Source organism: Martes martes (genome assembly GCF_963455335.1).
Source record: "Martes martes genome assembly, chromosome: 7".
NCBI lineage: Eukaryota > Metazoa > Chordata > Mammalia > Carnivora > Mustelidae > Martes > Martes martes.
Genome location: NC_137894.1, coordinates 24,550,449 through 24,563,257, shown reverse-complemented (window position 1 = coordinate 24,563,257; position 12,809 = coordinate 24,550,449). Strand labels below are relative to the sequence as shown.

Genomic DNA, 12,809 nt, shown 5'->3' with positions numbered 1-12,809 from the left:
TGTTCTCGTACTAACAATAGTCAGCTGTTATCCAGCATGAGGTACGTCACATATGGAAAACCTGTATTTTAATATCCAACATTACTCACAAAATCAGGAAAATGTACAATTAACTTGATAGTTGACGTTCTAACCAACACCCTGGTGAACGCAGACCTTTAGCTACTTTAAATCCCCGTCTGGATGCTGTGTGAAAGTTCGTTGTCCGTGGCTCGAACCCTCTTGACGGGTCCACAGCTCTGCCTGATGACTCCTGTGAACTCATATGCATAGGAATAGTGTCGGATATTACGTTGAAGTTTACCAGGACCACAATTGCCAGCTGAGGGAGTACACTTGGTTTCTTGAAACAGTCCTCTTCCTTTTGAATAATTAAATAGTTCTTGTTTATTTACCAATTTCTAAGCAAAACATGGACATTTTAACAATCAGAATCAGCCTTTCACGACTCCTGTTGGCACCACCATTTCACCTTCTCTTCATGAATCCTAAATCTTCCCTGTGCATGCATGATGTGAAGGCCTAAGTATTGAAAGGGAATAATTAGAAACATCTGTTTACATTTACCAGAAGCAGATATTAGAAGAATTAAAATAAGCACCACCAGCATGCAATAGCTTAAAGAAATTGAATATGCAAGAGTGTCTGAGTATCATGAGAATGCCAGATTTCTGTGTAAACACACTATAAGAATACACTGTATGATATAAAAAGATCCTTTATGAAATGATATAAACAGCAAGCAAAGTTAACATGCACTGAATAAATATTCTGAAATATTCATTTCTCTTCTTCCTTTACCAAACAGCTCGTCAGTGTGACAATTGACGATAGCAGTGCGAGTTGGGTTGATGGCCGTAGTTATTTATAGCATCAGGACCTGGAACGAGGCAGGACATCCATGCTCTAAGGCAGTCCTCAGATACCTGTGCTGAAGCACAGTCAGAAACCTGTAATCCTAGAGCCCTAACCCATGTCTTCACGTTGTCATGCTAGCTGCTTGACAGAGTTGATGGTTTTTGTTGAGACCGCTCGAAGCGGTTTCCAGCAGGACACATTGGCAACCACTAGAATCTCAGAAACAAGTGGGAAGATTGTGTTCTTGCAATGCACACAGCACGGACTCCTCTCCATGGCAGCGCATGGCAGGAGCCTCCATATGCCTGAGTTTCAGTACACACGTGCATGCTTTCTAAATATAGACTGTTGATGTTAGGAAGTTGAGTTTACTAATTTTAATGAAGTGAAAGGATTCTGTCTAACTTTAAGTCAAAATAGTGAATCGAATGTGAATTCATGGAATAAAGACTAATTACATGCAAAAACAAGAATCACAAATAGAACTTTTAAAAAATACCAGTGCTGGTTGTTACCTCGTACAATTCTGACCCAAGTCAGTTAGGTTGGGCCCTGGAGTTGGACCAGGAATAAGGAAAGAGAAAAGGAGACGATGATTAAAGACGCCTCCAAATAGAGCTGGAAAAGAGCAATTGGAAAAGAATCAGTGCTCAAAGTAATACCTGGCTTGCAGATAAAAACAGGATGTCATTAGCTAAACATTTTGTTAACATCTTAGGGATGGATGAGATCACCATGGAAGAGGGGAAGAAAGGGGGAAAGGAGCAGGGACAGCCTGAGGCAGCCAAACATTGAGATATAGTTGGGAACCTCTATACTGTTTACCAGCTTGCGTTCCCACCAACAGTGTAAGAGGGTCCCCCTTTCTCCACATCCTCTCCAACACTTGTTTACTGTCTTGTTAATTTTGGCCATTCGAACTGGTGTAAGGTGGAATCTCATTGTAGTTTTGATTTGAATCTCCCTGATGGCTAGTGATGTTGAACCATTTTTTTTTTTTTTATGTGCCTGTTAGCCATTTGTATGTCTTCTATTGGGAAGTATCTATTCATTTCTTCTTCCCTTTTTTGTACTGGATTATTTGTTTTTTTGGATGTGAGTTTGAGAAGTTCTTTATAGATCCTGGCTACTAGCCCTTTATTTGTAATGTCATTTGCAAAAATCTTCTATTCCGTGGATTGCCTCTTAGTTTTGTTCACTGTTCCCTTTGCTGTGCAGAAGCTTTTTATCTTGATGAAGCCCCAAAGTTCATTTTTGCGTTTGTTTCCCTATACAATGGAATATTACTCAGCCCTCAGAAAGGATGGATACACCCACCATTTGCATTGACATGGATGGAATGCAGGGAATTATGCTGAGTGAAATAAGTCAAGCAGAGAAAGACTATGATCATATGGTTTTACTCAAATGTAGAACATAAGAAATAGTGCAGAGGACTACAGGGGAATGGAGGGAAAACTGAATGGGAATAAATCAGAGCGGGAGACAAACCATGAGAGACTCTGGACTCTGGGAACCAAACTGAAGGTTACAGAAGGGAGGGGGTTGGGGGATGGGGTAACCAGGTGATGGATATTAAGGAGGGAACATGTGGTGGTGAGCACTGGGAGTTATACGCCACTAATGAATCATTGAACACTGCATCAGAAACTAACGATGTACTGTATGCTGGCTAACTGAACATAATAATGAAAAGAGAGAGAGAGAGAGAGAGATGGGAGGCGGAAGCACAGGAGCCCTGAGATGAACCACAGATGGAGTAGGAAAGCCAGAAGAGGGAGCGTCTCCGGGAAAGTGAGCTGTCAGCCATGCTCAAGTTCCCTATATCTATTGAGTCAAATGAGGACAAGAAGGGCCCTTTGGAGGTCCTTGGGTAACCTTGCTGTGACCAGGCTGGAGATTGGAAGCCAGTCTCAGGTGAATGGACGAGGGGATAAAAACTCTGTGTTCTGCAATTTGGTTGACTAGAAAATGTAAAGAACTTTCAGTATAAAATCATTAGAAATGGTGAACAAATCATAATAAACATGACTGAGATGTATCACCTGATTTACAGGAAAATAAGAGAAAGTTCCAGGATCCACAAAAAAGGACAGATTTTGAGAGAAAACTGAGGATCAAAGTGTTGTAAGCTGTACATGAAGACTGGAAGGCCTGGGGTTGCTTGCCCCATGTGACCCGTTGGCTTGCTGTTAATGATGAGACAGAAATAAGAGACTAAGGAACTCTATAATGCAGAGGGTTAAAATTGAGTCTTCATAGAGCTGGCGCACCCAAGGCCCGCACACTCATTAGAAGGGTATTGTAGAAAGATATTCCCCAAAGGGAATTCCATCGAAGGGAGATGATAAAAACATGTGTCTGTTTCACCTGGGCTTTTGGTGACATGAAAGACATCTTCCCTGAGAATTTGTATCACATGCCCATATTAATCTGGATATGGGGATTGAATTCAAACTGCAGAGAAATTTTCACTGGACGTGATCCAAGGTCATCAACCAATGTAGAACAACAGGTGAAAGCACATGCAGAACTTTTATGGAGGGACGCGCTGGCCACATAGATCCCATAAGGTTCTGCTCACTTGCTCAGCAAATGTTTATGAAACCTCTATCATGTGCAAGGCACTGTCTCAGCACTGTGCTCAGAATACATCAGTGAGCAAAACAAACTTCCTGAACTCATGCAGCCTACATTCTAGCATGGGAGAAAGGACATAAACATAATTTAAAAACATAAAATACATATACGATACATATATAGAATATGAACAGGGTTAATAGGATAGAAGAGGATAGGGGAGAAAGGTTGCCATTGTCAGGAACAGGAACTTTCCATTGTCAGGCACTTGTTCAAAAGGTGAATCTGAGTAAAGACGTAGGTGAGGAAGTCAGACTAAGGCGAGGAAGGTTATTTGGGGAAAGAGAGTTCCAGAATACAAAGGGCCTAAGGTAGGAGAATGTCTGAATTGTTTGAGGAACAACAAAGAGGGTATTGCTGTGTCGGGGCCAATGATTGGTCTGGGATTTCACCAACAGTTTCATGGATGGTGAAAAAAATGCATCAATCTTGTGGGTGAGACAAAGGACAGTTGACTACTCTCATCTAGGGCCAGCAATATAATTGTGGGGTCCAGCACAAAATGAGAGTACGGGTCCTTTGTTTAAAAAGGAGGAGTAAATTGGGACACCTGGGTGACTCAGTGGGTTAAAGCCTCTGCCTTTGGCTCAGGTCATGGTCCCAGGGTCCTGGGATTGAGCTGCGTCGGGCTCTCTGCTCAGCAGGGAGCCTGCTCCCTCCTCTCTCTCTGTGGCTGCCTCTCTGCCTACTTGTGATCTCTGTCTGCCAAATAAATAAATAAAATCTTTTAAAAAAATTAAAAAATAAAAAGCAGGAGTAAATAATCATTCCTCTCCTATCTAAAAGTTAGCATTTGTGTTTCTCCTTCCTTGGAAACTTGTGATTGACTGAGTGTGTGAAAATCGGCATTGCCGTTTCTTTCTGGCTACCTAAGGTTTGATTACAGTGTCCCGGAGGATAGAACTGTTTTATGTAATTCCATGTAGCGATGTCCACCCAAATTTTTCTGCTGAAATTCAGAAAAATAATGATGATCAAGCCAATATTTTCTCAGTTATATAAAGTATAATATTGTTAATATTGTGATTTATCTAATAGCAATAGCCTAACCGGTTTTGGGTAAAACCCAGAAATAGACATGATCTCAGAAATGAATGAGCTTGCTGTCTAAAAATAGCACATCTTCTTAGAAACTGAAAGTACTTTAAAATGTGTGGCATCACTAATCCACATGATTTGTCTCTGAGGAGAAGAAATCCATTGTTAAATCCTGCCATAGAGGCACATATACAAAAGCAAAGGGCATTGAATTCTCACAGTTTAAGTACATGATGGGGTTCTTCATTAAAATGGGAATATTCAGGGCACCTGGGTGGATCAGTTGGTTAAGCAACTGTCCAGCTCGGGTCACGATCCCGGAGTCCCAGGATCAAGTCCCGCATCGGGCTCCCAGCTCCATGGGGAGTCTGCTTCTCCCTCTGACCTTCTCACCTCTCATGCTCTCTCTCCTCACTGTCTCTCTCTCAAATAAATAAATAAAATCTTTAAAAAAAAAGTTTTTAAAAAATAAAAATAAATAAAATGGGAATATTCATCCTTTATATTATAATAAATATCTTTCTTTCTGTTGAAGCGTATTTTTTCCTTGTTTGCTCTCTTGAAGGGATTCAAAGAGAAATGATTTTTAAGTGATATTCAGTTCAACAAATCTAATAGTTTGAACTCTAGAATCCATGTTACCCAAAAGATGTCACTATTTAAAGACGTAAAATCTTTAACTTCATGGCCATCTGCAGGAGCCATGCCTGAGGAAGGGAAAAGCACGGAGGCTTGTTAAATGCCACACAGTCAGAATGTAGGCAAGTCACTCACAAGTCTCCAAGTGTGACATTCGACCAGTTGTTCGAATATCCCTCAAATATAGAGGTGTTGAGGGTTCCTTGCACAAGCAATATGGCTGTTTCTCACAGCCGGTTCTTGGAGCATCTTTGGATGAATGACATATTTAAGAGACATCCCGTCCCCTTTTAGAAGCCTATTAATTAAAGATAGCTGCTAGAAAATAAAGATCCATATTGCATATATTATATATAATCATATATATTACATATATATTAATATATACATAAGTTACTGAACAGTCTGGTGTCTTTAGCGAGTATTATTCAGATAAATACTTTTTTAGAATAAAGGAGAATATGCAATGACTCTCCAGTTTACAAGCACATTCCAAAATTTCATTCATATGGTGTTTGTGCTGAGTTGAAACATCTGTTCTTATACAGAGTGTGAGACATCTGATCATCTTGTATATTCTTGTATTTAACCCATTATATACCTGAGGTCTGGTGTTGGACTCAGCCTGCTCTAGACGTGGGTAAGTGTTCTGGGATGCAATTTGAGAGTCCAGGAGCTTATCTCTATTCATGGAGCTGTCAGTGAAACACTCCCAACACTCTGTACTGTTGCTGACTCATGGGCCAGTTCTAGATATGGAAGGCATTTAGACAATAGGATCAACAGAGCCCAGTGACTGAACACATGTGGAATGTAAGATGAGAAAGAAAGAAGTTGGTGTACAGCCTCTGGCTTTGGTTTGGTTGAAAATGAGTGGGTACAAAATGGTGGTACAGAGTGGAGAACAGATTTGGCATAGAAAGATAATGAATTAATTTTGGACATATTGAGCTTGGGTTGCCTGTGGGGCATCCTGATGGAAAGGCTCAAAAGGCAGCTGGATCTACCCATGCAAATCTCAGAGAAGTACAACGGTCACAGATACTGATGGAGGAATCTGGGAATGGGAAAGAAAAGCAGGGATACTTCTCTCTCCTGGCTTCCTGGTGCCCAATTTGGGCACTTTAAAAAAAAAGGGGGGGGGGCTATACAAGCCACCAGTTTACAGTTAAAGGGGGCCATGAACTAGACACTTAATAAAAATGTTCTTTATATAGAGGGGTCAATTGACCGTAAAGTAGGGTTTTTCCCAATTTAAAATGGGGAGGACTGGGTAGGAAGTGAGTCCAGAGCATTTGAAGGTCCGGTCATCATAGCAGGTCAGGCTGGCAGGATGGCTAGTTCTAGTTTTTGTTATTAGTGCTATAGTTATTTTTACAAATCTGTGTTTAATATTAATCTGTAACTTCAAAACGTTTTACAGCAGAATAAAAATGGTTGATAAAAATCTAGTGACCTGATACATTTCAAGGAACAAGCTTGTATCTGTTACATTTGGATATTAAGTAAAAGACGCATTTAGGATTTTAAATGCAAAGTGTGAAGCCTACTTCAGTGCTGTTGAAAATTCTACAGCAAAGTATCAGGCTGAGTCTTTTTCAGCTGAACCTCCAAATAATATCCAAATAATAATATCCAATATATCCAATAATAATATCCAATATCCAATAGTATGTAAATAATAAAGCCCATTTTGCTTTGCTGTTTGGGCATGTACTTGGCATAGAACAATGCACTAGGGGTCCAACTGTGAAAAAGGAGCATTTTTTATCCAGTGCTGGGAGGCTTCTTTCAGGGCTGCCTGGCACTGCTCTAGGTTGAGGGAAGACAATGCAGAATTTTCCAAATGCCTAGTATGAGTCAAGCACTGTGTTAAGCGTTGTTAGCTCAACTAATTGCTAGAGCACTTTTTTAAATGACCATTTTTAGTTTCTTTTTTCCTCAAGAGATTTCTGAGACTCAGAGTGATTAGGTGACTTTCTCAGGTAAGGTCCAGAGCAAGGAAGCCTATCCAGTGTGTCAGAAGCATCGTGCCCTACCACTCCCTGCACATCAGCCCCTGCCAGAGACTTATTTAGCTGTGGGCATCTGTCTTACATTTCCCTCATTCTCATTGGCTTATGTTGAATTCTCAATTTCTTCTGATACTACTTTTTTTTTTTTTGATCCTTTGAATGTGTATCGGTATAATCATTTTCCATTTAATGGACTCCAGAAAAATATCTATGATATCTATTTATATGTGAAAAAGAAAAACATATATTCAAAGTAATGTATATCCTATGCTAGTTTTTCGGGTGGCTTTGGAGAACTGAGGAACTTGTAATTATTTTCATCAGCCCTTTTATACTTCATACAGAGGTGACTGGTTCATCCTTTGAATACATTTAACATTTAGGTGGATGAATAAAAAATACAAACCATGAAACTTTGGGCGGGTTTAACAATTATAAGAAGACCAGGACATTTCCGCGACCTACCTGCTCATTTGCACACCAGCCTCCTTCCTTCCCAGCCCAGACTTAGTAGATATCCCTTAAATATACACTTCTTTTGCATTATTGTGCATTCCTTGATTCCTAATGGGTGCCTCCACCATGCTAAGCCCTTAAAAGTGTGGCAGGCTATCTTCCCAGATAGGATAAGTGGGCTTAGAACAGTGAAATGGTTCACCGACATTTGCCCAGTCAACAGGAAGGAAGCTAACTCGAAACTTGGGCATATTTGATTCTAAATCTCCTTCTCTTAATCACTTTCATTTTTTTCTTTGGTTCAGTTTTATGTTTACCTCCTAGATAGTGAACTACTTAAAGTTACAAATTCCGTCTTCCTTATCTCTGGGTCCCTAGCACTCTGCATGGTCCCTCATCTATGGAGATACTCAGGGAGTGCTTGAAAGGGGATGGGGGAGAAAGAGAGGGTAGCAGAAAGAGGTAGGTCGTGCTTTCTTAGAAAAAAATCACCATATGGATTCAATGAATGGAAACCTAAGCACCAATGAAGTCTGTTGTTGGAGAAGAGGTTGGATGTCACATTGGATACTCCTTTTTAGATGGTTAAAAAGAATGGATTCGAAATTTCTAAATAAATTTTGTTAAGTGCCAAGATTCCCCCAGCTTAATTGTAGTTGCAGAAATGCCTACAAAGGGAGTCTCTGTGACCTAGGTCTTATGTATACTTTTCACAACAATTTTCCTTAACCTGAGAACAACTTACCTGGGAGGTTTTGTAGCACAAACTTGCTGAACCAGATGCAAATGCAGGTGTCCTGTGGCTTTCACAGCTGTAGCTAGATATTTAAATGTGGTTTAGAGATTGCATTTCTTTCTCAGGGTTAGTAAATTTTGTCTTCATTTCCTGCGCTGAGGAAATCTCTTCAGTTTCTTAATTGCAGAATAATGAGCAGTATCTCCACTTTCAAATATGTATTCTTGTTATTTTAATGTGATAAATGTGGAGAGAGTTCCACCAGCAGAAAGAAAGTTTGTTGTTTATCTCTTATCGCAATTTATGTGAGCTGCTTGAATGCCCAAAAGATAGGCTGAGGTTTTATTTTGTTATTTTTGTTGTTACTGCCTTTGTTTCTACATTCTTAGGAGATTTTGAAAGGACTGCCACCTATGTATAAATGCTTGGGAGATGAATGGCTCATATTCAAGAATGCCTGTTCCCTAACCCCCAGCTACTGGGGCTAAGACTGCCAACAGTCCTTTCCTAGCAGTTCCAGTCTGTCTCCTCTTTCTGCCCCACCCACTGTATTTCAGCCCACTGGCTCCAAACCCTGGGACCTTGGGCTGGGGTGGTGTCTTACCCCGGAACTCTGGCTTCTGACCTTTGCATGAAATGGATTTTTGTAATCTGGGGTAAAACCTGACAACTATGTCACATTTTTTCAATGACAAAAATTACGCAAATTCTAAAGAAATTACTAAAAACTTGAAGAACTTCAATCACTAGTATTTGTTCTCACCTTGTAAAAGCAATATGAAGCAGGTAGGGATGCACCTCCATGGACTTATTAGTATGCTGATTGATTTGATACACAAACATCTGCACGCACAGGCATGCACAGAGTTAGAGAGGGGAGAAAGTCCATGACTTCAGTAGCTTATCAGAGGTCATGATCTCCCCAAAAAAGCCTTAAGGAATAACGGCTTTCTCATTGAATGATTTTGCTTGTAAGATTCTTTTAAAGAAAGACTGTTCTGAATATAGTTCTTACTTCAGTATTTCTTCATGCTGATCCTAAGTTTGTCATATGCCTTTTATAAAACGGCGAGAGAGGAATTCAAGACTTTCAAACTTACCTAGTGATTTTGATGAGTTACGATAGTTGAAACCAACTATAATTAATTAATCCACATTTATACGTTATATCTTAGAGAATTCTAGATCCTAGTGGACTAGAGAATTCTGGATGAGGAAACACTTGGGTTTTCCTCCTCACTGCCTAACCTCTCTCCACTGAATCCCATATCCCAGGGCTGTAGTGTCCACTGGAATCTGTCACAGTATAAACCAGAGAGGGGAGGCTTCCTTGTATGGATAACCATGTCAGATACAGACGAACCTGGTAAGGCAGAAGCCCAGGTGGTCTCAACTGGTGTCCCGGGTCCAGGTCCACATAGACACACATACATACACTCAGGCAGTCTGTGACTAGATATAGAACAGCACAGAGCCTGCCCCCCTGGAGACATGGCTGAGCTAACCTAGGAGGCCAAGGATGGTTCCTCTACATGGACTCCCAGTTGCCTTCCCTGGCAAGGATTTAGGGGTGGACAACTGAGTGAATGGAGAAGCAGAGGTGGTAGGAGGTGCTGGAAACTGAGGGGGCTGAGGGCCAGGAAATCAATGTGTTTACTTAGGGCCCCCCAACTATCTGGCGCCAGCCCCATTCCTGGGTTGGATCTGCACCTAAACCAGAAACCCAGTATTCTCAGGGCCTCCCGGGCTGTTGAAGCGGCTACTAACACAATGGATGAGAATCATTATCTATGTACACCCATTCAGTGTGTCAATTAATTAATGTATAGGAGGGATATTTTATAAATGCTCCAAGTACTGCAAATTTCAACTACCACCCAAAGCACAGTCTTTGGAAATCAAGTGATTCCAAATTATACCCAGAGGGAACTCTGTGAGCCTATGTTCCCAGCCAGGTCTGGAGAATCTGGGGCAGGGCTAGGAGCACAGGTTTTCCCTCTCAATCCATGAAGGCCCCACAGCAGAAGGGGTTCTGTGTCTCCTGGACACCGGGCCCCACCACTGTGCCTCAATTGGCAGCTATTTCCATCACTCCTGATCTCTGGACCATTGCTCCCCTCCTGCCATCTGTCAACAGGTTCTGTCTAGATGTGCTGACATGGCTGGTTGTGCCACAGCCGAGGGTCAGTGCCAGGAAGCAGACTGTCTCTTCCTACCACAAGTAGATTGTGTACCAATCTAATTAAGCCCACCCTCCCAGGATGAGGTTTCTGGAGCCTGTGTCCATCACACTGCACAGTGAAGGGGCTTCGTGGTCCCCCGGGCTCCACCCCTCCTGGACACCCACTGCTCTCATGAGCCTGCTCCTCCCAGACTCCTGCTTCTCCCCAGGCCTCACCCCTTCCTGTACCTCATTCCTCTGTATTCCTCACCAAGCCTGGATCCTCGATGCTGCCCACTCCTCCCTCCAGCCCTTTTCCTCCAGACCTTCGCTTTTCCCCACATCAGACCCTCCTCTCACTCTGACCCACTTTGAGCCCCAAAGTTCCTAATGCCAGCTTTTCCCTGTACTCCATTCTTCCCTCATCCCAACCTCTCCCCACACCCACTCCTCCCTACTGTCTCTGTCCAGGAGAGTTAGTTTCTCCTGCAAAGGGCACAGCTTGGAAAGGAGGAAACAATCACAACTTCCTCTCGCCCTTGCAAGGGCTATTGGTGTCTGAGAATTCTGCATCAGTGTGACTGCAGACTCAGGTAGATCACATCACCAGAGCCAGAAAGATGAAAGTCAGGGACACCAGGAGCTCTCCAGAGCCCCAAGGAATGGAGAGGCTGGCATTCACCACTAGGATCAGATTCACCAGTATTGCCTGGTTCTAATCCTCATCAAGGCAGGAGCCCCCAAAAGCCATTTGAGAAATGCCATTTCAGGGCATTTCCCCTGTTTCCTTCCACCCCCCTCCAAAACTCCGCTCAGCTGCATCACATTTGGGGGTGACCAATCCAAAAAAAGAGGCAAGGAAGGCTCACAAAGGCTCTGGGGAGCTCCGAATCCAGGAAGCACCAACTTGTCTGGGATCCCCTGAAGGAAAGAAACTTTCACAAGGCATCTGTATACATAGCAGCTATGCTAAATGTTTGCAAGGCTGGGGGGCTTTCGTGGCCCCATAGTGTTTATTCCCCTCAAAAACAGCATTGACTTATGTGACTTGCTTCTCCACCCTTTGAGATATCTTTGCAAACCATGCTCCCACCAAGCTCATTTCAGTATATTACACAGAACAATTTAACTCCTGTCCCTTAGAGCTTCGGTTTTGAGGTTGAGAGTCGCACCCTGTAGGGAGGTAGCCCCAGCTTCAAATCCCATGTCCCCTAGTTACTCTTGTTTAATGAGGCATGCAGGGGAGGGAGGAGGCAAATTACTTCAGCTCTTCCATTTTTTTTTTCCTTCATCAATTGGGGATGATAATGAGAATACTAATAATCTCTGCATTATGTTTAAATGAAATGACATTAGAAATGACTGGCATATGCCAAGGGATCAGAGCATGTTCACTGTTACTGTCATTTGTCTGCCAGTCTGTACAGGAGAAGGAAGTGGGATACGGAGTAGTGTCCCCACTGATGTAGTGAAGCCATTGCTTCAGAAGGCAGAAGTTGGATTTAAATAGCTGTTTCTCCCTGTCTGTTACCTAAGCTGTCAGCAACCCTAATCCACTCAAGTCACCTCAGCAAACACCCAAGACCAAAATTGAGAAGTATTGTTAATGGTGCGGAGAAAGCACAGGTCAAAATAAGACCCAGAGCCCGAGCCTGCAGACTCTGGATGACTACTGGGTTCCCAGGATAAACTGACACATTCCCTCCATCCTCATGGCAACCCATGTGAACGCCAGTTGGAAGGGAACTCGGAGACGTGCTAGACTTCATGACTCAGGCGTAGGATGTGGGCTTAGAAACCAAAGAGAGAAGCAAGTGAAATGCTTCTATTTCAATAAGAATGTAATTTGGAGCATTATATTCAAATAGAAAATCCTTTAGCTGCTGCTGCTGATTTATTTCACCTTGTTGTGCCACCAGAACTTTGAATGTTCAGTTCAAATGCATCACCTACGTTAGCCATCATGCATGGTAACGCAGGGAACGCGATGGCACTCTTTGGGGGTCCACTCGCAGCCTGAGGTTGTACATCAAGCCCAATATCTGTGAACTTTTAGGATTTCCCTAACCTGCATCCCCTTTCCACTTGCGCTCCCTTATCAACCACCAGCAAGCACTCTCTACTCATTTTGGTCTTTGCTCATCATCTCTCTCCCCACCACACAACCGATCTTCCCGGTCTGTGATTTTGCGTTTAAAACAGGTTTTATTATTATTTGGGTATGGAAAAGGCAACAGATCAGGAGACAGCTGCCATTGGAAAGATA

The 12,809-nt window shown here is 42.4% G+C and overlaps 1 protein-coding gene across 1 annotated transcript in view; it reads left to right on the top strand.

The window, feature by feature from the left end:
* The window catches only part of GABRB3 (gamma-aminobutyric acid type A receptor subunit beta3), a gene marked incomplete at both ends in the record, with an annotated part of 216,387 nt that overhangs the window by 138,757 nt on the left and 64,821 nt on the right, over positions 1 to 12,809 (top strand). Inside the window, 2 exon segments of the mRNA XM_080809191.1 lie at positions 8,772 to 8,852; positions 8,854 to 8,895. Of these exon segments, the coding sequence (XP_080665317.1) occupies positions 8,772 to 8,852; positions 8,854 to 8,895 (123 nt within the window).